Below are 26,403 nucleotides of genomic sequence, written 5' to 3'. Positions count from 1 at the left end.
TCTTCCAGTGTGACGCCCAGCCTGGCTCCTGCCATTCAGAATCTATCTGAGGAAAACAAGGGCTACTGATCAATGAAAATGCCCCCAAAGCTCTAGAATTGATGAGGAAGACCCAAGAGCCCCTACACCTGCTCCAGGCTGCTTCGAACCTGTTCTAACTGAAGTGTGACCACCTATGATCATCAGAACCATGGAATGTGGGCCATCCGTACCGGCCAGTGCCGGCTCCCCAGTGGCTGTGGTCCCCGAGGCAGTCTCCAAGACCTTCCGAGTGAGGGCAGGGCCCCACAGGGCCCCACCCCGCCCACGCAAGCACAGGCTGAGAGCAGATGGAACACGTAAGTTTTATTTGGACTTTCAACTTGTTCAGAGAGCGCAGGCCCTCTCTCCAGTCTACAGGCCCCCTTCCCCATGTCCCCTCCCCGGGAACACTCGGGGTGCGATGACATGTCTCTGGAGTCCTTGGCCCCTTCCCTGCTGACATACCCCTCACCCCCTGCACAGAGGAAGGAGGGGTGTGGGGAGGGGGCCTGGAAGATTTGGATCAGAATGGCGCATTCGACGGACAGCGGTTGTCACTGCCACCGACTCGCCAAGGCCCCAGGGAGGCTCAAAGTGAGGGGTGGTTTCATCGTGGGCAGCAGGCTCCCTCAAGAGGCTCCCACCTCAGCCTGGGGCCCCAGCCTCCCGCTCCCCTGTCTTTCTGAGGGGACGACTCTGAGGTAGATTTCACAGAGGGAATATAGGGGTGGGTGGGTTGGTGTGGGAAAGGGGATTAGCTCTTTTGAAGTTGATCTCCACAGCACCCAGGGCCCATTCGCAGGTTCTGGCCTGGGAGGGAGGGGCTGACACCTGCCCCCAACACAGGCTGAGTCACACCTGGGGCTCGGGGCGCCTGTGGTGTCAGGAGCTGCAGTCGGGGAGCATGGAGGCATGTGCCTTGGTGATCTGCACCTTAGTGCCAGGGGCTCCAGAAGGGCCCAGGCCTGTGAGGCTGGGGGACAGTTCCCTGGACTGAGGGTGATGGCCCAGGAGTCCCAGCTTCAAGGCAGCCCGTTTGGGCTGGATCATCCAAGGCCTACAGGGTCCTCCCACACCTCTGCCACATTTCCCGTTTCCCCGGGGGTGGGCAGAGGGGGAGAACAGAGCTGGCCTGCAGAGACGAACAGGAAATGAGATGCCTCCTTCCCCAGTGCCATGAGCCCCAAGCCGCTCGGTCAGGGCACAAAAGGGCTGGCGTGGGTGGGCAGGGCAGGCTCTGAGACCCTCTCAAGAGGTCTCCCCTGGAAGAACACAGCCCGGTAAAGATGGACATTTGGGAGGGGGCTCCCGGAGCTCTTGACACCGCCTCCTCCTCTCCCTCCCCCAAGCGCTAGACTTCTTCTTGGATCCAACCCTGGTGAAAAACAGGAAGGCTGAGAGAGGTGGAGGTGCGTCCTCCTCATGCCAGACCAGACAGATCCCCACTCCCCAGTGGAAACCAGGAAGGCGGAGAGAACCTTGGTTGACCTCCAGGACAGAGCCAGAGCGGAGTGGTGCCTGGACCAGGGAAGACGGCACACGCGTTGACTCAGTAGCTAGTGGAGGTATCTGGGGACCGCAAGGGGCGGGGGCCCCCCACGAGGTTCATGCAGCATTCAAAGTGAGTGTTGGGTTGGGGGGTGATGAGGGAGCGCAGAGGAACAGCCAGTGGTGGGAGAGGCGCCCTAGATTTTGCTGTTCTCCAGGTGGGAGTCGATGTGTTTGATGAGGGCATCATCCGGGTACCCAACAGGGAACCCCAGCTGGCAGAGGGGGCAGCTGCGGATGTCGGAGCCCACTGTCTCCATCAGCAGCTGCGGGAAGAGAATGAAACCACTTAGAGACCACCTCACAGCCCGGCCTGCTCAGCCCCAAGACCCACCTCAGGGCCGGCTACAGCACATACAAGTCTGGGCGTCCCCTCTCAAGCCCTGTCCAGCACATCTACGGCTCTCAGGAAGTGTATGTGGGAGTCACTGCTCCATCAGCTGAGGCACAGGGTAATGAGGGGAACTGAGACCCTGACGTGCCTCTGAGTGAGGAAGACACAGCTAACCCAAAGCACCTGACAACCGCAGACAACCTAAACCCCAAAACAATCTCGTCTGGCTTTGGACTATCTTTTGGTTCTCCCAGGCAGCAAGGGGTGACTGTGACAGTGGGGAAACTCATCATGCCCCAGGCTCCGAGGCTTGGAGGGGGAACTGCCTAGGCAGGCTTGTCCCTGTGTGGGTCCGTGTTCTGTCCCTTCTATCCCCATCCTCTGGTCACCAACAATCGTGTGCTTGAGGATCACTGCCTCCTTCTAAAAACCGGCTCGGGTCATAGCACCCTCGCCCTCGGTTCGCAGGTGAGAACACCGATAGAACTTGGAAGGCAGTTCAAGTTCACACACCAGGCCGAGGAGTGGGACTCAAAGCCTGGACGGTCGCCCCGACGGCCCATACTTTTAATAGCTTATTCCTACCGGCCGGAAACTGAGGGAGGGCGGGGGCTAAGTTAGGGTGTGTGTACTGGGTCGCCCCTGCGGTGAGACCCGGGGTGGGGGTGGGGGGCCCTCTCTGCCCTGCACCTCGGGGTCCCCAGGCGGCGCAGCACTCACGTTGATGGACGGCCAGGACTGTGCGTGCTCGGCGTGGGCGTAGGCGGTGGCCGCGGGCGACTCCGGGATGGGGAAGCCCGCACAGAACGAGGCGCAGCGGATGGTGCCCGCCTCGGGGCTGGGCGGGCTGGCGGGCATGGCCCACTCCTCCTCCTCCGACGGCTGCTTCTCGAAGCGCAGGCGGAGGCCCTCGAAGGCGCGGCGCGGGCTGAGCGGCCTGGCGGCGGCGCCGTAGAGCTCGCCGGCGTAGGCGCGGGGCTTGGGGAGCGTGGCGGCCTCGGCCTGCAGCCAGGCGGGGGAGGCGCCGGCGTAGGCCGCCCCCTCGGCCAGCTCCGAGTAGCTGCGGCGGCCCTGGAAGCCCGCCTTGGCGTGGTGGCTGGGCGGCTTGGCGTAGGCGCGCTCGGCCAGCGCCCTCTCCCCGGGCGGCGGCGGCGGCGGCGGCCTGGGCTGCGGGGCCGGGCAGCTGGGTGGCACGGGCGAGCGGCGCTGCGGGCTGGGTGACTGGCACGGCGGCGGCACCGGCGAGCGGCGCTGGGGGACCGGCGATGGGCAGGAGGGCGAGGCGGGCGAGCGGCGCTGCTGGGGCGAAGGGCACGGGGGCACGGGCGAGCGGCGCTGCGCGGCGGGGGACTGGCACGGGGCACAGGGCGGCGGTCGGGCAGGCGGGGAGGGCGAGGGGCACGCGGGCGCCGGGGAGTGGCGCTGCGACAGCGGTGAGTGCCTTTGGCCTGGGAAAGACAAGGCAGGAGGGGCAGGGTGGAGAGGTGAGCCGCCCCCCCCCCCCCCCCCGGCAACAAGCCCACCCGGCGCCCCCGCCCCCCACACCAGGTTCCCGCACTCTCACCTGCATTCCGGGCCTGCTCCTGCAGCAAAGTCCTCAAGATCCTCCCCTGCAGGGAACTCAACTCCCGAAGCCGCCCCAACTCCTCTGTCAGTTCTGTGTAGGCCAGCGCCAAGTTCACCCTGAGGTCAGAGGTCAAGGGTTGGGGAAGAAAAGGACCGTGGTCCTTCTGCGGTAGAGAAGAACCCGCTGCTCTGCCTTGTATCCTTCACACCTACCCCAGCTGCAGGAATCCTCTCTGCTGTTAAGGTTCACCTCAACCTTCTAGAGAGCCTCTGTTTCCAGAGGGTTCTCTGCACTGGAGCCCAGGTCCCCCTGTCTAGGATAAGGGAATGGGGGGGTGCTGACCATCGTTCATACAGGTAAGCATGAATGTTTTTTCTAATCGATGACAAAACAGATTCCCATGAAAATCACACTGAAGTTTACACCGCAAGTTTTCTCGGGTCGCATGGGAATACTAGCACAGGCTCGTGGTGACAGGCTCCCTGCTGTTCAGGGGGCTGACAGGAGCTGAAGGCCTGACTGCCTGGGATATAGAGCAGGTGAGACCCAGTCTCAAAATAAACAGCGAAACGGAACCCTGTGGTGGAACACTTGCCCAGCAAGCATGGGCTCCATACTGGCCAGAGCCCCAGAACTGTAACACCCAACAGTCAGTACCATCAACGAACGATCTGTGTGCGGGGAGAGGAGACACATAAAAAACATCCTCGGCCTGGAAAACACTGGGGACCACGTCCGTGATGAAGCCACTCCTTGGGAAACGCCCTTCCTGGCTAGCACTGGCCATTATCTCCTCCCCAAACTGCCCCCATCCCGGGCCCACTGCTCGTCTCTGTGGAAAAGCTGCCTTCGGGCTCCTTCCAGCCTCGGTCCTCTCAGAACCCTGCTGTGTGCGTATCTGTTCGGCCCTTTCCTCTTCAGATCCTTAGAGCGGCTGCCGGGCCCTGCACACCTCGAACTCAGTACAGGTTCAGAAACTGCTTCCATCCAGTTCTTTTTTTTTCCTGCTCACTTCCTGCACAGTAGGCCTCTTCAGCACCCACTCCCACGGCGCTGGGACAGACTCTTGAGCAAAGAACCCCTTTCTTCCTCTGGGCCACCACCCCAAGCACATAACCGGTGAAATGTATCCCTTCAGCACCACCTCTCTCTCTCTGCCATGGCCTTCGGACTTGCTTGCCTCCGAGTCCTGGGCTTGGATGGGGCTGAGAGCTGAAGGCAGAGGTTTGGGTTTCCTTATCCCTCCCATCTGTGCAACTCCAGAAGGGCCCCTGGAACTTCAGAAGCTGGGGCTGTAGGGGAGAACGGGGTGCTGTTCTGGTGAATCTTCTCCCAGGCTGGGAGCCCCCGAGAGAGGATGCACCCAGATGGAGCAGGAAGGGCAGCGGCTGGGATACGGGAGGCAAGTGTGCGGAGCGTGAGGTAGAGTGTGCGTCTACCAGGAGAGACGAGGCGTCAGGGAACAGGTAATGGCCGTGCTCCCCACTCCGGCTAATCCGGGGACAGGTATAAAACTGCTCTTGATGCAGTTACAATAAGGAGTCTGGGGGCTAAGCCCGCTACCTGGGGAAAAACCAGGCCTCACCACCCATCTTCCTTGAGAGGAGACATCCAGGGAACCTGACTCAGGCTCCACGGCCACCATCCCGCCATATCTCACGCCCCATGTTTGCGAAATGCATCCTCTGCTCCCCCGCCTTCATCTTGTGAGTCTGGGAAGAAATGACATCTCTATCAGGCTGGGCAGTCCAGGTAGGTCACACGCCAAACTGGGGGCTCATCCCGGGAAGCCTCGGTTTTCAGACTGAAAACAACCTGAGGGCAGGGCTGTGTCAGACTGGGGGTTCCTGGAGGACAGGACTGTGCTACCCACTCGGCAGTGGGAGCCAGAGGGAACTCTGGACCGTGCAGTCATGGGGTGTCGCCCGCAGAGAGCTCGGCTGCTTCCCCATCCTCCTTCCCTGCCGGATCTCAGGTGACAGATACAGGTCGGCCCCTTCACACCCTGCCTGGGAGATCTCACCTGTCACATCCAGTTCCCCAGGCCCCTGGCTCCCCCGCTGGCTCCCATGTCAGGAGCCACCCTAGTTTCCACAGCCCAGTGCCTGGCACTCTCCTTGGAGTGAAAAAAAAAAAAAGAAAAGAAAAAAAGTGGAGCTGTAAGAAATGGAAGGGAGAAGCCCTTAGCTCAGTGTGTCAGCGTCTCTCCAAGCTGACACTGGGGCCCTGGAGCAAGCTGATACAGTCCTCCAAGACCTCACAAAGACCTCTGAGACCCTGGACAGAGTCAGGCACTCTGGCCCCTCCTGGCACCGCACAGTCCTGCTGGACATGCCCTTTCTCTGCCGTCTCTCTCCTCACACACTGCTGGGTGAAGACGCTGAGCACCAGAATGACTCACTGAAAACACCGCCAATTCAGTGGGGTGGGGGGCAGGGGGGGGAAGAAATCTCAACTTGACAGCACGACCTGGAGCCGCACACGTGCATCTAAACAACCCCCAGCCCCCCCCCCCCCCGCTTCCTCACTTCCTGGCCACACCTGAGGTTTTTCACCATCATGACTTGAGGAAGAACAGGTCATGGGAGCAGCAGCAGCACATGCTGAACACGGGCCAGGCTCAGGGCCAAGGACTCCATTTGTTTCACAATGTCCCTATGTCAGCCCATCTCACAGGTAAGAGAACAGGTGCCCAGAGGTCAAGTCAGCGGCCACGTCCTGAAGCTGGGATAGGAGCACCAGCCTCCACGAGCCCAGAGTCCAGGCTACTGAGCCTCACACCTCCCAAACCTCAAGAAAGTGGGATGAATAAAGTGAGAAAGGAGGAGGAAGAGGCCCAGATGTTCACAGAACCACTCCTGCCCTGGGGGGTGTGTGGGGGGGGGAGATGACAGCCGTGCAGACAGAGGAGGATCCCAGTGCTTAGGCGCTGGCTGAGGCTGTGGAGCAGCTGAGGGAGGCTGTGGAGCAGCATTGGCAGAGCAGCAATTCAAATGCTTGCTCTCTTGGCACCTCAGCCCACTAGGTTTACATCTTTAGAGCAGCCGCCGGAGTACAGACGGCGGAGCTGGCAGGACAGGGGGCTTCCTCCCTTTCTGGACTTAATCTTTCATTCATCCCCAAATCCCTCCTGGAAGCAACCGTCTTCACTGTCACTAATAAAGCAGCTGCAATCCAGAGGGTCCAAGGCCCCCCCAAGCGCCCTCTCCCAAGCCTCTTTCTGTCTCAGAGCAGCTTTCTGAGCCCCACAGACTGGGCCCCCAACCCTGCCCCACTCCAGCAGTACAGGGGGAACTCAGCAGGGCCAGGACTCAGCAGCCCTGCCATAATGGGGTGAATGCTTGTTCTTCTGTGGCCATGATTATAGACACAGCTGGGGGTCAGGCTGAGGCTTGGGGTAAAGTCAGGCACAGGGCAGCGTACGGGCTAGGGATGGAATAGGGACCACAGGTGTCCTGTGGTTGGAAGGTTCACCTGAGGCGGACCTGGGAGCATTCCCGGCCCTTCCATCTTCACCCACGGCTGCCCTCCAATGGCCCAGCCACCCCGCCCAGCAGGGGAATTTAGGGGCTAAACTTTCCACCCACCCACAGGCACACCCAGCACCAGCCTTCCCGCCTGCCGGACCCCCAGGGAGGGACCACAGGCACCAGGCCGTGGAGCGGACTTGAGGTTGCGGGCTGGCGGAGGAGGAAGTCGCTGTGCAACAAGCCAGCGCTCCGCCACTTCCTTTCCGGAGCCCTGAGCCCTTCACGCTCCTCGACCAGCTACAACTTGCGGTCCCCAGACCTGAGCTCTTCCTGGCAGCCTCCGCCAGGCAGAGCCGGGTGGCTGTGTCTCCAGAAGCTTCCCTAGACACGGCAGGGCCGAGCAGCTCGCAGTGGGGCTGGAACCTGCGGCCCTCCTTTGCCCAGGCCTGTCCCTGCTAGTTGCGTAATTAATGCTGCGTCCCCTTTCACTTTCAAAAGTGATGCAATTTGGTCAACAAATCACATGGTCACCCCCTTATAAAAGGCCTTCTACCTGCAGAACCACCTGAGCAGGCAAACGGTGAGCCTGGCCACGCTGCTCCCGGGGACCTTCCTGGACTGCCCGTCCCTGGTCCCTGACCTTCCCAGCGTCTCACGCTTACTAGAGTGAGCTGCAGCTAGCTTGGCAGGGACAGCACTGTCCTTGGGTTCAGTCTAGACAGAGTGGACATGAGAAAGCCCACGGTGGAGCGTGGCCTTTCTTTTTTTTAAGCTTAAGATTTATTATGCGGGAGGTGGCACACGCTTTTAATCCTGGCAGAGACAGGCAAATCTCTGTGAGTTCAAGTCCGGCCTGGTCTACATAGAGAGTTCCGGTACAGGTACAGCTAGAGGTAGTGTGACCCTGTTTGGGGCGGGGGGAGGGGGGGCGGTGGAATAAAAGCAAACTAAGACGAAAAGAAAAAAAAAAAACAAAAAACAGTTGTTAGCACATGCTGTAATAGTTGCACTTGGGAGGCAGAACCAGGAGAACAAGAATTTAAAGGTGTCCTCAGCTAGCTAGCCAAGTTCAAGATGGCCTGGGCTATGTGAACCTCTCTCTTAAAAAACAAAAACCAAACCCAAACTCAAAGAACAACAAAGACCACTTAGTCATGGGGAGGGAGGGAGGGTGCACGTGCCTTCTCCGGGGAGAGTGAAATGCCTTCTCGGCTCACATGGTATAAGGCCCTCAGGCCGGCAGAACCGCTGCCCACCCTCAGGGTGCTTTGCGGCTGCCAGTGCTCAGGCCTTAATTCTTTGTGCTCTGGGTATCAGGCCGAAAGAGACTTGAAAGAAAGGAAGTAGGGAGGGTGAGAAGCGGGAGGAGGAGGCCCTGGGCCTACTGGTTCTGGGGGCAGGAGGCTAAGCTCAGGGTACACGGGGGTCTCCGACTTCCGTCCTGGCCCACCCCACACTGCCCTTGACCTCTGTGCAGAGTTTCCATCCTCTCTCTTCTGAGTTCACACTTCCCCACCACTAACCACAGCCCAGGCGGAGGCTTGTGGGTGGAGGGGGGGTGGTGGGAGGAGTGGGCGGAAAAGGTCCCAGGTTACAGCCCTGAGCCCCCCACATAAGGAAAAAAAGAAAAGCCTACAATTTATGGTTTACCCTTCGTCATCCAGAGAACCCCATCTTTGCACCGGGGCCCCTCACCAGCAAGACCCCATCGACCTTCCGGAGCCACTGTCTGCTTGGAACCCTCTCTCCCTCAGGGAGTGACTCTAAAATTTCTCTGTTTCCCCCACAGCGGCCATAGTTTCAAACAGTCCCTCCCAGGAATCCACAGGCCCAGAGGGGAGGGGACCATGGGGTTCCCACACATGTCACCTTGACTGGAACCTTCCTGGGTCCTTACCCCCTGAACACCCTCAGAAGCTCAGTGAACTCCTCCTGCCTCCATCACTGCCCTTCCTCTGTGGCCGTTTGGCCTTTTGGGCTACGGCCACCAGGAAGCAAGCTATCCAAGAGAATTTTAGACCTGCAGAATGGCAGCCTGGTCTGCCTGGCCTGGGGTCAGTCCTGCTTGCTGTGAATCACTGGCGGTTAGGAGTTTGCGGGCCAGGAGCTGAGGACAAGGGACTGCAGGCCTCCAAGGCCCGCTCCGAAGCACAGACAGCACCAGGGTGGGGCTCATGCAGGCAAGACTGGTGTAAAGGAGATGTATGAATGAAGGATCACAGCGATCAATGTGGTGCCCCAGCAAACGTGCTCAGATTGAAAGCACCTTTCAAGATAGGAAGATTCCTTTATATCTCGAGCCAGGCTGGACTCAGGAACCACTCCTGCCCCCCCTGCCCCGGTAACTTAGTGCCAGCATTTCGTTCCCAAGAAAGCCCATCAGTAAAGTTCCCACTCAACATGGAGTCAGCCGACGTAGATGGAAGAGGAGGATTGCTTATCCTGGGAGCTGGAGAGAGGTGACTGAGCCATCCTTAAGCGGGAGGGTGGCAGGGAGCCCCAGGGAACTGCCCGTTACCAAAAGAGGTTGAGTTTATAAGAAAATAAAAGTACCAGGGGAATGAGGACTTCCTCTGAGAATTGATCCTGCCACACTGGGGCTGTCCAGAAGCATTTAGGTTAAAGGAAGGAGCAGGCTGACAGAGAGAGATCCAGGTAGGGCTATGGCATAGGAAGCCACAGACAAATCTAAGAGTTTGGCGCATTGTGTGGGAATCGCCTCAACTGGCTCCCCCGGGTTGGGAGGGAAGGGATTGGCCCAGGACAAGCAATATGGATGACACAGCTTCCAAAACACCTTCTGAGATGGTGTTATCTGACCCGCCTCTCCTGCCCCTCCCCATGTTTTAGCTCACCTTCCTCTTATATCCATCAGCAACAGCTGACTCCTGAGCCCAGCAGGGGAAGCCAGGGTCCAGAGAGGCAAAAGCTAAGTCAAGAAGGCAAAGCCTTTCCCTAGCCCCCAGTGATCAAAGGATCAAGGCCCACATGATTACACCCCAGCCCTGTGAGGTCCACTAAGTGGGGGGCCTTTTACCAAGAGAAGGGTTTGGAATCGCCAACTCCTAGGGGAGCCTTTGGCATGACTTCTGGAACGAGCAAGGATCTACACTATGTGGGTGAGTGTGTGTTCCAGGCTTGAACTCACGGGCTGCAACGGTCCGAGAACCCCAGCCACAAGCTAGGGCGGACCCTTTTCGAAGAACTCTCTCCTAACCCCCACAGAAGCCTAGCTGAGGGAGGGGTCTCCCCCCACAAACTGGGTTCTCACCCTCTTGGCTGTCACAGCTCCACCCAGGCCCTCACCCTGGTGGGGGGAGGAAGCAAGGGGTACCCCTAGCTGGCCAGAAGCTGGTCGGATGCTGAGAAAACCTGGAGGGAGGGAGGGAGGGCCCCTGGGATCCTGAGAACTGAGTGCTGTGAGGGAGGGTTAGCTCCTGGGCCTCTCTGGGCCTCGGTCTTCTCTGGTAAGGAACGTATGAAGTGTGCCCCCCTTCCCTCGTCTCACGGGAGAGGAACTAAGCCCAGGGAGCTTTAGATACTGTTTCTCAGAGCGGGTGAGGATAGGCACCGGGCGGCTGTCATGGTCCCCACAGACACAGCTTCTTTCTGCTTCTTATGCCCTCTCTCTGCGATTCCAAGGTGAAGTCTACTCTCTAGCCATCTCAAGGACCCCTCCCTTTAAACGAGCAGGTGAAATCCTAAGTGAGGGAGGCCACCTCCCTTCTTACAAGTAAGGAGGAGGTGAATGAATGCACTAGGTCTTGTTTCTGGTACAGAAAACTCACTAGAGAACACAGAATGGGGCCACAGGGGCCGTGAGTCCATCTCCCACCCAGTACGTTGAGAAGAGATGGGCCTGGTCCCAGAGTGGTAAACAACCCAGACACCGCACCCCAAGACGCAGAGAGAGAGGTCACTCAAATCACGTGGGCAGACGGAAAGCAATCGACGGAGACCCGGCCGGGATAGTCCCGTAGCGTGAGGGGCTGAGAGGATGAGGGCTACAGATAGGACTTACTGATCGTCCCCGACTCTCTTCACCCAAGCCATGTCACATTCCGACTGGTTGGAGGCCAGATCCTGAGGAGAAAAGCAAGAGGTCAGAGCCCAGGCTCACCCCCATCCAGACCCCCTCTCCTCTGCTCTTCTGTGCTCTGGACATCTGAGGGAAGCGCTCAAGTCCCTTTACCTGGGCGCGGGTCTCCTGCAGCTGCTTCAGCTCTCCCTGCAGCCGCTCGCATTCCGCCTGGAGCTGCTCCTCCCGGAGCTGAGCCCCTCGGGCCTCGCCCTGCGCGGCCTCCAGGGCCTCCTCCAGCCGCCTCAGCTCCAGGTCACCCACACTTACACTGGTAGGGCCAGGCCAACCTGCTGTCAGGAGACAGATAAGGTCAGGTAGGCTCTAGTTGCCTCCACCGCCCCCCCAGAGCCACACAAAGTAAAACAGGCAGGGTAGGGACTGAGTCCACGGAACTGAGAGGCACCAGAAAGACAAACACCCAAGGACAAGAGATACTATTACAGGGGAAATAAGGGATTGTTGTAGATTCAGTCCTGGAGGCCAAGGGGGAAACAAGATGGCCTCTGGACGGTATCTTAGCATAGAACCACAAGTCTGGAGCATCTTCAGGGGCCTCTCCTAATCACAGCTTAAGGGGACTCTGGGTGGGCACGCCCTCTGCTGGCACACCCAAGAACTGCATGCGCCTACTCGGCCGAGGGATGTCAGTGGGAGAACTTGTGAAAAGGGTAGTTGAGGTGAAGGAACAGTTAGTTGGAGAGGAGGATGGAACCACAGCGAACGAATTTAAGATATTTAAGACGCGAGCCAGGCGTGGTGTTACATGATTGTAAGGCCAGCACTGGGGAGCCAGAACGGGAGTACTATTCCAAGTTCAAGGAGGGCCTGGCGTGCATGGTTGATTGCAGACCAATGAGGGCAATGTGGTAAGACCCTACCCCAAAAGCAAACAAAAGCAAACACACAAAAGTAAACAAACACACTGTGCTGAGACTTCAGGCAGGCCAGAGGTGCCCAGAGAGACTGAAATGAAAGTTACAGTTGGAGGCTGATTGGGAAGGCGGGGTGGCCGGGCTCTCACCATGTCCCAAGGCAGGTCCCCCCCTCAGAGCCAGATAGTGCAGGTCCAGGTCAGGGCAGGGTGTGGCGGGGGCCGGCGGAGGGCTCAGGCTGGAGAAGGCTGTGTCCCGGAGGCCTTGCTGCTGCTGCAGCTGCTGCTCCAAACCACAGATCTGCCGAAGGTGGGTTTCCACCAGGGCCCGCTGCAGGGAAAGGCAGGGGGCTCAGGGCCTTCCCCGGGCCAGGGAGCCCCCAGAGTCGCCCAGGCTGGAGCGGAGACGGCTGGAGTGTCCCACACTCACACGCCAAGTGACCACAGGTGCGGGGCCCCCTCTCAGATGTTTCTGGCTCCTGCTGCTCTCAGTCACGATCACACTGGGACATTTACAAAGGCTCTAGGTCCGGCCAACCCCCTACCCCCCCCCCCTGAGGAATGTAACTCCCGTTTGCTTGTATGGCTTCCTCTACCTCTAGCAGGGAATGGGGAGAGCAGTACCACGCCTACCTCTTCTGATTGTTGTGAGAGCTAAAACGAGTAAGTGTGCGTAGAGGGAGACCAGTGCCTGCCTGGCAGGCAGCAGACGCCTCCCGAACGGTTCCAGACTATAAAAGGAAGCCGGCTTTCCGCAAATGTCCCGTTACCCTCATGGCAGCTCAGCGAGGTGGTTCCCACTTACCTTGCCTCTCAGATGAGGGACGGAAGCTAAATAATCAGACCAAGGTCCCAGTGAGGCGTGGACAGAGACTGTGCCCGCCGACCCTGCCACACACCCACACACTCACACACACACACACACTCACGGCCACACGCTAACTGCCATCACATTCACGCCAGGATCTCTCTCTAGAGTTCGGCGCACCTCTACCGTCACCCACGCCCTCTCCCAGACGCGGAACTCTAGGTCCAGGGTTGAGGCAGTGGGGAGCTAAATGTGCACGCACGGGGTCACTGCACAGCCAAGGGCACAGAGCCACCCGTGACCTGGCTGACACTGTCTCGCTACGAGGCAAATGGCGCAGGTGGTAGGCACACGAGCAGGGTGTGTGTGACACAGAGGCAATCGTAGTGTTGGGCTCCTCATACACAACCACACGGTGTCAGGGACCTCACCGCTCCCTCTCTGGGCCTTACCATCTCTCCCAGCTCTGTCTCCAAGTCGTTTTTCTCCACACAGAGTTTCTCGTAAGCCTGGATCATCTCCCCGAGCTGTTCCTCCTGCTCCTTATTCTTCTGCAACTGGGTAGGCGCGGAGACGTACGCCAGGGTCAGGGTCATCCTTGACAGGGGACACGGGGGCTCCCCGAACCTCCCCAACCCTATTCCCAATAGAAACAGGAAGAGCTGAAGCTGGTTTAGGGAGGGCAGAGGCCATGATGGGGGCGGGGGAGGGGAGGAATGGGGCAAGATGACAGGTATCATAAACAGAAGGAGCAGGGAGCTTTGGGAGCCGGGCTGGCTGGGAAGCCAAGGCCCACGGGCTTACCTCGTGTTGGAACTGGTTGAGCTGTTGCTGCAGACTGACTCTCTCCACCTCCAGCAGGGAGCCATCCTTGATTTCGTACAGAGGGAAGCCGTGCTCCTCTCCAAAATCAGTGATTAGCGGGTACTGTGGGACAGCATCCCTCAGAGGAGCCTGTCGGGGAGACCCCCCTTCCCGCACTCTCCGGTGGGACCCACCACTCCAGAGCCCAGCCTCCTCCTCCACCCTCAGACTGGCTGCAGGAGAGCTCGCTCGCACCAGCTCACACCCCAGCAGCCGCTCCGAGGCCTCCCTGGATCCCTGCAGCATGGCCAGACCACCGGCCATCACCCCCCAGCTTCTGACCTTGATCTCATAGACTTTGAGGCGCCGGCGGAGGGTGGCATTCTCTCTCTCCAGGCCCCCCAGCCGCTCCTTGATATCCCCGTAGGCTGTGATGAGAGCGAAGTGGGAGGCGGAGCACATGTCCCCTCCCAGAGAGGGGTCTCCTGGACCATCCAGCCACACCTCACTGGGCCCCAAGGCCTCTTGGGTCAGGATGCTGATGTCATCTTCAAACATGGACTCCATGGTGAGGGCTTCTGCCCGCACGGGGCCTCCTGAGAGCAGGAACAGCGTTAGCAAGACCGCCTGGTGCTGGTCCCCAACTTCTCCATGCTGGTCTGAGGGCCTGATGGAGGAGCTGGAAAGCTTCGGCCCAAAGACCAGATCCCACAACTCTCTCTCTCTCCCTCTCTCCGAAGTTTCCGTCCTATCCTGTTGTCACTGCTTATAGGGGAAGGAGATGGAGCCAGACAGACCTCACGAGGGGAGGACAACCGATAATCGGGGTCAAGGAAGCTACACCAGCGGCAGGGAAGGGCTCATCCCAAAACCCAGAGAGACCTGTGGATGGGGGGACCGTTGTCCCAGCGCTGGCAAGGCCTGGACTGCTCAGCCTGGTCTTCTCCCCAGACCTCCCCTTTTCCCCAAGTACCTCGACAGCCGCTGAGATTCCCATGCCAGGCCTCCGTGGCCTGCTCCTAAGGAAGGCCAGTGTTTCTAGAGGGCCGGTCCCACCAGGCAGCCTGGCCTCTGCGGCCCCCACCCAACTTCCTCCCGCAGGATCCCAGAGTTCAGGAAAGGGAAGTGCCTCCCCAACTGCACTGGGGTTGTGGCAAGCGTCCAGGCCAGGCGCAGACCTACAGGAAGTCCTTGGCCGAGTGACAGAGGCAGCCAACTGGGCGAGGGAGCCAGGCGGGACCACTAAGGGAGACTCCAGCTTGTCCTACTGTGCCCCGCAACTCGGGGAGATGGGGGAGCCCTGGGATGGGGGCAGGAATGACTCAGGGCTCCCAAAGGAGTAGGCAGCGAGGGGGTGCGGGGGTGCAGTGTGTGTGCACTTCTCCAGGCCCTGCTGATGAATGTGTGGTGGCTGTGGCTGCCATGTGGGGGGGATTGCGCGTCTGTGAATGAGTGTAGGTGTGCCGCCGTCAATGGGCGCTTTTGCGGGGCCGGAGGACTGGGGGGGTGGGGGGGGCGGTCAGCGCGGAGTTCGGAAGCGGCCAGAGGCGGCGTGTGTGTGCGCGCGCGCCTGTGAGCACGCGTGCGTGAGCGTGTGGGCAGGGTGGGCACGTTCGGGCCGAGTGTCACGTGAGGCACTATGGGAATGTCCGAGGTGTGTGTGTGCGTGCGTGTGTGTGTGTGGTGTGTATGTGCGTGTGCGTGTGCGCGCGCGGGCGCGCGCTCCGAGCGTGTGGTGCGCCTCCTCGGCGAGGGGGGCCCGGTCCGAAGGCGCGAGTTCCGAGCGCGCAGGCCTCGGCCCCCTCCATCCCTCCATCCCCCACCTCGGCTGAGTGCCGGAGGGACGCGAGTGACAGGTCTGAGTAAGGAGCGGGCGCGCGTGTTCCGAGGGCCGGCCCCACCTTTAACCCTCTCCTGCCCGCGCCACCCCCTCCCTCTACTCCGCCGAGCCCGCGCTCACTACACACCCCGTCCCCGCCGACCCTCCCCCCCCGTCCCCCGGCCACGACCTCGGGCCACCCCCACTCGAGGACTCCCGTGTGTCCCCACACACCCCGGCCGTGCGACCCAAGCTGCCTTCCTCCGCATCCTGGGGCCGCGCCGCCAAGCGCCCGCGCAGGCTCCCGGGGAGGGGGCGCCCGTGCGCGCCAGGCCCCTCCCGCGGCCCCTTTAAGAGCCGCGCTCTAAACCCCCCTCCGGCTCGGCGGACAGAAATCGCCGCCCCTCCCCTGCCCTCCCCTGCCCTCCCGGGGGCCCGAGAGCGCGCGGCCCCCTCCCCCACCGCAGCCGGGCCCCGGGCGGGCGGGCTCCGGAGCTGCGGCGGCCCGGCCGGCCGGAGGCTGCGGGCGGCGGCGCGGGACCCTCGCCCGCTCTGCTCCCGGGAGGGACGGGCCGCCCTCCCGCGCCCCGGCCCCGGCCTCCCGCGCCCCCCACCCCCGGCCGCCCGGCGCGCCCCTCCCCCTCCCCCGGCCCCGGCCCGCACTCACGGCAGCCGCGGGCTCCTGCTCGTAGTCGCAGCGCACCCCCCCTCCGCCGGCTCCCTCCCCCGGCCGGCCCCGGCGCCCCCACCCCCTGGCACCGCGCGCCGCTCCGCGCCCTGCCGCCGCCGCCGGGTCTCTCCCCACCCCCTCCCCTCCCCTCCCGGCCCCCTCCCTCCCTCCCGCTCGCCCGCCCGCCCCGCTCCTCCTCCGCCGCCGCCGCCGCCGCCGCCGTCGTCTCCTCCGCCTCCTCCTCCCCGGCTGCTCCGGGTCCCTCCAGCTGGGCCGGCGCCCGGGACCCCGCCGCTTGCCACCACCACGTGGCGAGGGGCGGCGGCCCCCGCGGTGCGGCCGGCCGGAGGCTGGCAGCGCGCCTGGCGCCCACCCGCTCCCCGCCGCGCGGCCTCCCCTCCCCGCCGACCGGCGCAGTGTCTGCGGACTGTGCGTTGGGGCGCCTTGGGCAGGACTTACGGCTGCCCATTTTGGGAATAAGTGGAGCTGTTTATTGGAGAGGGGGGATATTTTTTGTTTGTTTACTTACTGGTCTTTGGAGAAGAAATGTCAGCGGGCTATCTACTCTTTGCTCTCGGAGGAGGGGCCATCCATCTGATGTATCCATTTGAACACAGAGACATTAGAGTTAAATCTAACTTTGAAAGTGAGAGTGAACTAGGAGATGGGATGTTCATTTGGGAAGACGGACAGCCCTCCCAGCCCCTTTACAGACGCTCCCAGAGGCCAGAGAGATGAAGAGACATCCCATCTCACCCTTTCCACAAAGATTTGAGCACCTGCCAAACTGCGAGGCAGAAGACAAGTCTTTTTGCCTCTTTCCCACTGTGTGACCTTGGGCAAGTTCCTTCACCTCTGACTTAGACTGGAGATCATTCCCGACAGGCCACCCTAATGGGGAAAGCATAGGGATCAGACGCCAAGGTGCCCTGAGAATGCCTGGGCGATGTTAATGAGTCATTTTCGTTCCCCGGTGGATTAAGAACCGTGGACAGGGGCAAAGCCAGCCCGACCGCTGCTGGGAGATCGCCAGAGCAAAGCTGAGGGCCCCTGCCTTGGAAGGGAGGTTAGACAGCGGAGAGGGCCTCGGCTAGGTAGGGAAGGGGCTTTGGTGAGGTCAGCATGCAGCTAGGAAGACCCCCCTTGGAACCCAAGTCCACCTTTCTGGCTTCCAGCAGAAGTACTTCTGAGAAGGGGAGGATGAAGGCTCTCTTTGTGAGCTGTGAGAAACAAGGGCAGTTGTCATCCTCTCCACTGTGGAGAAAAATGCTAGGCTGGGGTAAGCGGCTCCCCCCAGGATGGCCAGCCCCGTCTTGGACACTCTTCAAAGGAGGGGATTCTCATTGGTTTGGCCTCCCGCTGGCCCGCTCCCTTTTATAGTCCAGAACACAGAGGCTGGTCAGCTACTTGCTGGCCAGGCAAGCAGTAACTTTCTCTGAGCCCTGTAGGATGACCCACCTATCCTGTAGCTATGAAGGCGAGCTGACAGGAACATAGGTCACCCCACTCACTAGACCCAAGGGCAAGGTAGGCGTCCTTTTCCTTCAGGCTTCACAGTTTCTCTTGGGAAGTAGGAGCAATGCAAGATTGGAGACCAGGCCAGGCGTGGAGTTGTCTCTGCAATCCTAAATTGGCCGGAGCAAGCCCTCCCTTGCTGGAAGAGACAGTGGGTCCAGGTACCCTCTGAGTCCTCTCGGGGATGAGTCAGCCCTTGCATGCAGCTGCTGGCTGCTCACATGCAGGCCTAAGTGAGTCACCTGGTGCCCTAGAGCCAGGTGGTGCTATCCTGGGCTCTGTGTGGCTGGTGGCAAAAGCCCAAAAGGATTAGATGCCTGAAAACCTGCCTCTAAGTCTAGCCCCGATTTCAGAACATTCTAGTTCTAGTTCTTGTTCATACATATCAGACAAATCTGAGGACAAGAATACATGCCAGACCAGGGTCCCTGTATTTACTCAGTTATTGGGGGCGGGGGGAAGGGTTGTTTTGAGACATGGTCTCGTTCTCTGGCATCAAATGCAAAGCAGTCTTCCTGCTTCAGCCTGCCTCTTCAAGGAGAAGATTGCAGGAATGAACCATATGCCTGACTTTTTTTGTGTGTGATTTGTTTTTATTTTATGTGCATTGGTATTTTTTTTTTGCCTGCATGTGTGACATATATGTCTGTTTGGAGGTGTTGGATCCCCTGGAACTGGAGTTACACAGTTGTGAGCTGACATGTGGGTGCTGGGAACTGGACCCAGGTCCTCTGGAAGAGTAGCCAGCGCTATTAACTAATGAGCCATTTCTTCAGCCCCAACATGTCTGACTTTTAACAAAAATTTCTCAAATACCTATAATATACTGGATCCTGGGAACACAGGATACAGCAAGAAGTATGCCGTTTTTCCTCTCATGGAATTTATAATCTGGTAGAACAGACAGAAAAATAAATATAGGAATTGGTCATTTTTAAAAAAAGTTGCCCAGGTGCCATCCTTTAATCCCAGCACTCAATCCCAGCACAGGCAGATCTCTGAGTTTGAGGCCAGCCTGGTCTACAGAGTGAGTTCTAGGCTGTCCAGGGCTACACAGAGAAACCCTGTCTCAGAAAAAAAAAAGTGGGGAGTGGGGGAGGCTGGGCATGGTAGTGCTTGCCTTTGATCCTATCCCAGCACTTGGGAAGCAGAAGTTAATGGGTTAAATAAAAGTGGGTGTGGTGGTCTCCACCTGTAAGTCCAATGCTTGGAGGATTGAGACTTGGAGGCCATCATGGGCTATGTGGTAAAGTCTCAAAAAAGCAGGGGCTAGGAACACGGGGCAGTGGTGGGGCTCTTCCTGAGTGTGACTGTAAGGTGCTGGGTTTGCTCCCCAGCACTGGGAATCAGGCAGAGGAAGGAACCAGTAATGGTAGCAAGAGAGAAGAGTGGCAAGGAGTGGCTTCAGATGACATGGCCTTTGAGGTAAGCCCTGGGCGAGAAGGCATGCTCTGAATTGTGTGAGGAAAGGAATGAAGCTGTGCGACTTGAAAGTAGTTAATTCACTTCTCTGAGAAAGCTGGGTTTGGCCTGAGTTCTTCTAAGATGCCTGACACCATCTGGGCTTGTCTCATCGTGGAGAGGACGGAAAGGAATCGGCAGGGGAATGGGAAGGGGAGAGGAGGAAGGAGCTAAGACAGAAGAGGGAGATGTGCTGGTCAGTGGTCAGACTGCGAAACCTTCCTCACTGGCCGCCTCAGGTGTGGCGGGAGAGGACTGCTCCAGTAGGAGGGGGTGCTGAAGCAGAGCCCTGGCAAGAAACCCTCCTGGAAGGCATCAGGCAGCATCCGCCTCCCACTCCCATGACTCCTGCTCTGGAGAAAGACTTAGTCTCTGCTGTCCCATTCTCTCCTGAAGAGGAGGAGGAGGAAGCGGCATTAGGCTGAATCAAAACCAGATGACTCAAATCGCTGGCGGGCAAAACTGATTAGATCCACGCGGCTGTGCCACCTCTGTCGTGTCACTTCCAGGCCTCGGGAAGTTAGGGCCACCACGGGGGAGCTGCTTGTTCCCTGTAGACGGAGGTGAAGGCAGTGAGGGGACACCACTCCTGCACTGACTTCCCATTCTTTCGGAGATCATGCAGCGCCTCAGAGAAACCACAGCCTCTGGGAGCAGGGCTCGAAGGGAGATGTGATGTGTTGTCTTACAAGTCTGTTTCATTTTCTCCAAAGGATGTTTATTTTTATCCAAAGTCAGGACTATTTATGTAGGCGGTGCCAAGACAAACCTGCTTTTTGTGCATGCTAGGTAACCGCTTGACCACTGAGCGCATCCACAGCTCCCAAACAAGGCTGCAGTGATATATCGATCCAGAGCCGATGGCACCGTGCTGCTGACCTCAGCTACTTGAGAGGCTGAGACTGGAGGATTGTGGATTCATGCCCAGCCTGGGCAACTTAGACCCTGTTACCTCAGAAAACTAAATCTGGGCATACTAGTTTCTATCTATAATCTAGTACTCAGGAGGACAAGGCAAGAAGAGTAGAGCTTAAAGCTTGCCTGGCAGGGCATGGAGCGATGGCTCAGCCATTAAGAGCATTGCTGCTCTCCAACAGGTCCCGAGTCAAATTCCCAGCACCCACCTGGTAGCTCACGACCATATATAGAACTGTAGTCCTATGAGATCCAATGCCTTCTTCTGGCATGCAGACGTACATGCAGACAAAACACCCATATACATACATGCATACATACATACATACATACATCTTAAATAAAACCTGCCTGGCTTATATAGCAACATTTAAAATAAGCCTGGACTCATTAAATTAAAGCTGAAAGGCAAAGACAGGGGCTGGAAGATCGCTCATCCATTAAGACACTGGCTCAGCCCAGGCGCACGCCTGTAACGCCAACACTTGGAGGCACAGGCAAGAGGATCGCTGTGAGTTCGAGGCCAGCCTGGTCTACAGAGTGAGTCTGGGACAGCCAAGGCCACAGAGAAACCCTGTCACAAACCAACCAACCAACCATCGCCGTCTCTTCTCCCAGAGGACTGGGCTCAGTTTCCTGCACTCACATGGTGGTTCACACCTGCCAGTAATCCCAGTTCCAAGGGACCCAACACCCTCTTCTGGGTTCTCAAGCACCAGCCATGTCTATGGCAATAGACACATAATCATGTTGTGCACATATATGCATAAAAACACATAAAATAAATCTTTAAAACTAAAAGGGCTAGAGAGATGGATTAGCAGCTAGGAACACTTGCTCTTCCACAGGACCCGGGTTTGAGTCTCATCACTCACTCAGTGGCTCACAACCATCTGTAACTCCAGTTCCGGGGGAGCCAGTGCTCTCTTCTGGCCTCCTTGGGCACCAGACAAACACATGGTACACAGACATTTAGGCAGGCAAAACATGCACACACTTATGATTAAAAATTTTTTTAAAGTTTTTTTAAGCTGGGCGGTGGTGATGCATGCCTTTAATCCCCGTACTCGGGAAGGAGAAGCACAAAGATCTCTGTGAGAGGCCAGCCTGGTCTACAGTGAGTTCCAGGACTGCCACGGCTACACAGAGAAACCTGTCCGGAAAGACCAAAATGAGAGTTTTATTCAGTTATTGAACACCTCACATTGATTACCCATTAGTCAGATTCCCCACAGGAAATGGGTTTGTGGAATTAGTTCAGCTTCTTAAGTATCCTCAGAGCCTTTAGGGTCTGATAGTTATCACTCGATTGATAAATAATTTGTTCAAAGCCTTGTGAAATTCCTATGCTTTCTCTGTCACTGGAACTCGGTTTACAAGGAGGAAACAGAGGGCTAAAAAGGGTTAACTGACAGTATTGCTAGAGGGCTGAGAAGGTACCCAGAGATGGCTCATGACTGTGTCCTCCTCAGGAGGTGACAGGCTACCTACCTCTCTGTGACGAGAATGCAGGCATGCAGGGGAAGCGGAACTGTATGAGGACAGCTACCTTTTGGAAACTTGTGGACAATAAGCACTTGCAAAAAGGAAGGCTTCACACACTTCCCACCTGGGCTGTGCTGTGCAGAATCAGCAGGGGTGGGGCTGGGGGAGTTCAGAAGTGTCGCTTACTCAGCAACCCTTGGGCCTTTCTGCCTACCAGGCACCACAGACTATTTCAAGAAGCTTCTGCCTCAGAGGGGAAATGGAGCAGAAGCCGAGATGGTTTGGTTCAAACTTCAAATAGGAAGGAGAGGCAGAGACAGACAGAGGGAGAGGGAGAAAGACTGGGGGAGAGAGGGAAGAACCACCCCCACCCTGCCCACCCGTGAATTGAGTTTGGCAGTTACACTGTGTACAGCTGGTCATTGCTATGATCCCAACACTTAGGTTGAGGTCCAAAGTCAACATGAGCTACCCTAACCCCAAAACAGTTCAACTACAGAAACAGCTCAGTGACTAAGAACACTTACTGCTCTTGCACAGGACCAAGGTTTATTCCCAATGCCCACAGCAGGTGGCTCAAAACCCTCTGAAGCCACCCTTGCAGGGGATCTGATGCTCTCTAGCCTCCAGTTATCTGAATACATATCTGCATGCTTGTGGTGCACATAATCCATGCAGCCTCACACTCATGCAGAGATTTTTTTTTTTTTTTTGAGACAGTGTCTCACTAATGGCAACCTGGCTGGCCTACAACCATGCAGATTGTTGGAGTTGAACTCTGCCTCCTGGGTCCTGGAGTTCAAAGTATGTATTTGCCATATGCAGCAAGTTAGTATTTCACAAATTTAAATGTGTATTAAGCATTTGCCTGCAAATATGTGCATGCCATGTGCACTGTGCCCAGAGGGCATCCGACTCCAAGACAGATTCACAGACGATCGTGAGCAGCCGTGAGGGTGTGGAAATTCAACCTGGGCCCTCTGGAAAAAGCCAGTGGTGCTGAGCCATCTCTCCAGCCCCAATAAACCTTTGTATAGAACCTTAAGTTTGAGGTCAACCCAGCCATACGGGGAGACGGCGCATCACATCACTGCCACCAAAACGTCATTTTTGGTGTTTGTTGTGCAGGACATGTGTTGCTATGGGCATACTTATGCTAGGGAATGTGTGTACAGGTCAGAGAACAAAGTCGCAGGAATGGATCCTCCCCCTCCCATTTTGGCACCTTCACGGTAGACCTGGACATTTTGGCTCTCTGTGACCTTGGTTTAGCAACCTTTCTGCTTATGGAGAGGTGAGCAGAGGAGAGGGCAGTTTTGACTACTAAAATACAGTGTAACATAACCCGCTGTTCTCACTTCAGGCTGATTAAATAGAGAGGGCCATTCAAGTGACTGTCACACTAGCATCTGCAGCGCTGAAGAGGTCAAGAACTTTTTGGAGATCAGTCTGAGTGGCCAATAGCTGTAGCTTATGACGTAACAGTTTTGTGACAAAGACAAGTCATTCTCATACAGTAATCTCCACAATCAGAAGACACACTGTTTCTCCCACATATAATCATTTCAACTTCTACTTTTGGTTATACAACATACGGAGACAGTAGTATACAATTTCTAAGTACACAAGCTAGGTGTTGGGAGTTCCCTCATGGAGCATGCAGTAAGGGAAAACTGAATGGCTGTGAGCAAGTTAAGGACAGTTAAGCAAGCCAGCAGGTCCCAGTTTAAAGATAGGATTTGGGAAGGGGAGGAAAAAAGAAACTGGTCATAGTTACACGGTAAGTGGCCACTAACAGGAGGGTCTTATACCCTGGGAAGTCTGCAGGAGTGGGGAGGTGGGGGTGCAGGAAGGCAACCTCGCCATTTCCAGTCCCCAGCAACAGGCCTCCTGCAGAGAACCTACCTTTGTTTTTGCCTAAAAGGGCAAAACACAACACACACACTCTCCAGCTTCTTTCAAAACATTCACTTCACTGCTACAGCAGTGACAACATCTGATACAAAGAACGAAGCAGCAAAATGTTGAAAATAAAAATAAAGCGGACTTTATTCAGAAGATAAAGGTGATGGTATCAGTTTTGGTTAATAAAATTGGGCTCAAGTGTTTTAACAGGTCTTTAATGCCATCACAGACTGGCATGCCAACGGCATTCTGAATGCCAATTACAGACTGATGCTATCAAAGCTGATGGAATTTGGACTTCTTCTAAAGTCAAACTACACACATCTTAATAGTGAGAGCAAGGAGACTGCTTGGTTCTGAACACCATACTGAGCAAGTCCCTTCACGTCTCCAGACCCTAGGGCACGATTACAGTTGCCTTTGACAGCTAAAACATTTCAACAGAGAGAGAGGACTGGGGGGAACTGAAGAAAAAAAGAAAAGCAAATTTAACCAATGTAATTGGTGCAGGCAGCTGCCACTCATGGCAAACCCAAGTCTAGTCCGATGCCCATTTTCTTCACATTTGCACTGACATCTTCCCAAGCAGACGGTAACTACATTCTTGAAGGAATGTGCCAAGACTCAGGGTGGGGAAGGTCCAGACAGTGAGTGGACAGAATGAGTTTCGCATTCAGTTGCCTAAAGTGGTACCAACTGATTAAGGACAAACACCCAAACTGCAGAACAGTAGCTGAAGGTAACCAAAAGAGGATTAAAATGTATAACCAGTGCAGAATAGAATACCAAGGCACCAAGACCACAATCGAACCAGCCCATTTCCTCCTCCCCAGCACTGACTGCATCTGGGAGAAAGCATTAGTAACAGCACTTGTCAACTGCTTCCCTGGAACAAAACACGACAAAACACACACGGAAGGTTTTGTTTTCATCATGGTTCTCGGTGTACTTTATTCCCCTGCTGTCTCACTAAGCAGCCCACACAGGACAGAAATGGGTAGCACTGAGGAATGATCAGATCGCTTTCTCCTTTCCCCCAATATTTCTGCCCCCTTCCTAAGCCCTGCCCCAACCCTATCTAGAATCAGGAATGGCTAGTAAATCAGGGTGGGGGTGGCAGCTAAGATGGAAACAAAGCGCTCAGAGGCCTGGGCCTCTCCTCACTAGGGCTTGGAATCCTAGTGACTGCTCTGCTCATGATGGAGCATCTCTCCTTCAAATACTTTTTTTTTTGTACACTGGTTCACAGATCGGCACTTTGACTCTGAACCTGGCACCAAAAGGCACAATATCTGATACCCTGTAAAGAGCTACTACAGACGCTGTGTATGGACAGGCAAAAGGAGCCAGTCCCACTGAGGAACAGGCTTAGACAGGGAGGGGAGATGGAAGGAGCATGGGAGAAAACCTAAGCCGATACCTTTTACTACAATGAAAATGGAAGTGGGAATGAGGATCTTGTGTTTTAAATCTTTCAACTACCAGGAAGCAATGAAAACTTCCTTGGCGTCTATTTCTTTAAAGCAGCATATTCAAAACGCCAGCAAATTTCCTAATGTCTGCACAAGCCAAGAGGGCCAGCTCACTGAAATGCTTTCTTATTGCTGAAAGACTCTAAAATTCATGGTGGCTTGTTCCCTTGCAAAAGGGAAAATAATTCTGATTTATTGTAATCACAGCACATCACACTTTAAAAAAAAACTAAAGCGTGTGAGCAGGGGAATGTTTGACACCATTTTATTAATCTTCAATGGAAAAATAGAACCTTTTTCCTAGTGCCATTCTCATCACAACAGTTGTAGTTAGTGTGTGTGTATACAGATACACACACACACTGCCTTACTGGTTAGTTGGTTTTGAAGTTCAGCAAGAGACCAACACCGCATTGCAGTCAATCAGAGAAAAGAACAGAAGGCCAAGCAGTTTCCAAACGGTTATTTTATCAGATCGTCCAACATTAAATTTTCGTCATTTGCAATTCAAAATAGTTACCTCAAGTTTGCGGTTTTGAGTGCGTATTTACTTTTATTGTACATTTGTCTTCTAAACTCTTTGGCACAGTTTTCTGGGGCATTCAGACTGCCACAATATAAGTTGGGAGAAAGCTTGTTTGTGATGCCAATTTTCAAGCATTTAAAAATTTTGGTTTGAGTTGTGGCTTTTTCTGTCTTTGAAGTCTGCATTGTGTCTGTAACAACTGTACTTTTATTTTTCTATATCCTCTAACTCCAGAGTTTTCTTTTTCTCCCCCCTCCCCCCACAGCTACATTCACAGCGGAACCATATCATCAGGAAAGGCGCCTTGATGAAAAGATCAGGACAGGAGCTCTGACCATTCGTCAGTGTTTTCCCTAGAATAATTAAAAATGAAACCAAACCAAACCTAAAGAGCGTCTTTCCTCATTTTTTTTTTTTAAACACATCTCTTGTGCTGCATCAGTAGCCAGAACATCAGTTAGTTTATGAAATGCAACATCAACCCCTTTGTTTTCTGGGAAAAAGAAACTGTAATGACTTGAAGTTGAGAATGTGGGTACCGCCTCACTCACACACACTCATTCTCAGACTGTGAAATCCCCCACGCGCCTTCTAACCGGCACATAGACAGTACCAAATGCAATGGTACCGTGAAGGTGGGCTCAAGACCCGGGCTCCATCTTTCTCCTCAGTAGCAGGGACCTGGCTGCCTTTCACAACACTGCCCCACAGCTGAACCCAGGTCCTCCTCTCCCAAACCAGTCATCCCATTCGGCACCGGCCAAAACAGGAAGGCTACTTCTAGCCTTCCCCGGGAAGAGACAGCGTTTTTTGTTTTTAATAAGTAAGTAAATCCATTGTTTCTCTGTTCCAAGATGGCTGATGTTATGTTTTTCTACAAAGTCAGTGCTTACTTAGCTCACTAACAGCGCTGCTGTTGTCGGCTGTGGCAGGATTTTCAATGTGGTGTGTTTAAGCCTCACTCACTCATCCTCTCATTCCCAAACATTCAGCATCCGTGCACACTCCTCACTTCCGGGTTTTTTCAAAAGATTGGAGATTTCCAGTGGGGGTCTCAGGTCATCATCCCAATGGTACCAGATCTAAAAACAAACGGATTAAGAGGTCAATCCTGAGCTCACATGCACCCCC

At 56.1% G+C, this 26,403-nt stretch overlaps 2 protein-coding genes and 1 long non-coding RNA gene across 9 annotated transcripts in view; 1 reads left to right on the top strand and 2 right to left on the bottom strand.

Annotated features, from left to right (window-relative positions):
* Positions 1 to 330: 330 nt before the first annotated feature.
* On the bottom strand, positions 331 to 16,700 carry Tbkbp1 (TBK1 binding protein 1). 7 transcript variants are annotated; one of them, XM_060386855.1, is made up of 10 exons: positions 16,523 to 16,700; positions 13,847 to 14,100; positions 13,505 to 13,627; positions 13,153 to 13,257; positions 12,043 to 12,223; positions 11,133 to 11,311; positions 10,962 to 11,023; positions 3,468 to 3,586; positions 2,624 to 3,351; positions 331 to 1,835 (listed from the first exon to the last, which is right to left on the bottom strand). In XM_060386855.1, exons 2-10 carry the CDS (start codon positions 14,069 to 14,071, stop codon positions 1,707 to 1,709), a joined length of 1,851 nt encoding a protein of 616 aa, XP_060242838.1. In that variant the 5' UTR covers positions 14,072 to 14,100; positions 16,523 to 16,700; the 3' UTR covers positions 331 to 1,706. The 7 variants fall into 7 exon arrangements, with proteins under 7 accessions (XP_060242838.1, XP_021497671.1, XP_060242839.1 ...); XM_021641996.2 differs by lacking the exon at positions 16,523 to 16,700 and adding an exon at positions 15,991 to 16,130; XM_060386856.1 differs by lacking the exon at positions 16,523 to 16,700 and adding an exon at positions 15,991 to 16,130 and having other exon boundaries at positions 11,133 to 11,308.
* Positions 15,107 to 25,477, top strand: LOC132655152 (uncharacterized). Its single transcript, XR_009592801.1, has 2 exons — positions 15,107 to 15,360; positions 22,090 to 25,477. It is a non-coding gene; the product is annotated as an uncharacterized LOC132655152 (long non-coding RNA).
* Positions 23,394 to 26,403, bottom strand: part of Kpnb1 (karyopherin subunit beta 1) — a 28,137-nt gene continuing 25,127 nt past the window's right edge. Inside the window, exon 22 of the mRNA XM_021641965.2 lies at positions 23,394 to 26,354. Coding sequence (XP_021497640.1) covers position 26,354 — 1 coding nt within the window. The 3' untranslated portion in view covers positions 23,394 to 26,353. The remainder of the gene's footprint in view (positions 26,355 to 26,403) is intronic.

This window comes from Meriones unguiculatus, chromosome 7, assembly GCF_030254825.1.
Source record: "Meriones unguiculatus strain TT.TT164.6M chromosome 7, Bangor_MerUng_6.1, whole genome shotgun sequence".
In the NCBI taxonomy this organism is placed as follows: Eukaryota; Metazoa; Chordata; class Mammalia; order Rodentia; family Muridae; genus Meriones; species Meriones unguiculatus.
This window is presented reverse-complemented; position numbering and strand designations above follow the sequence as displayed.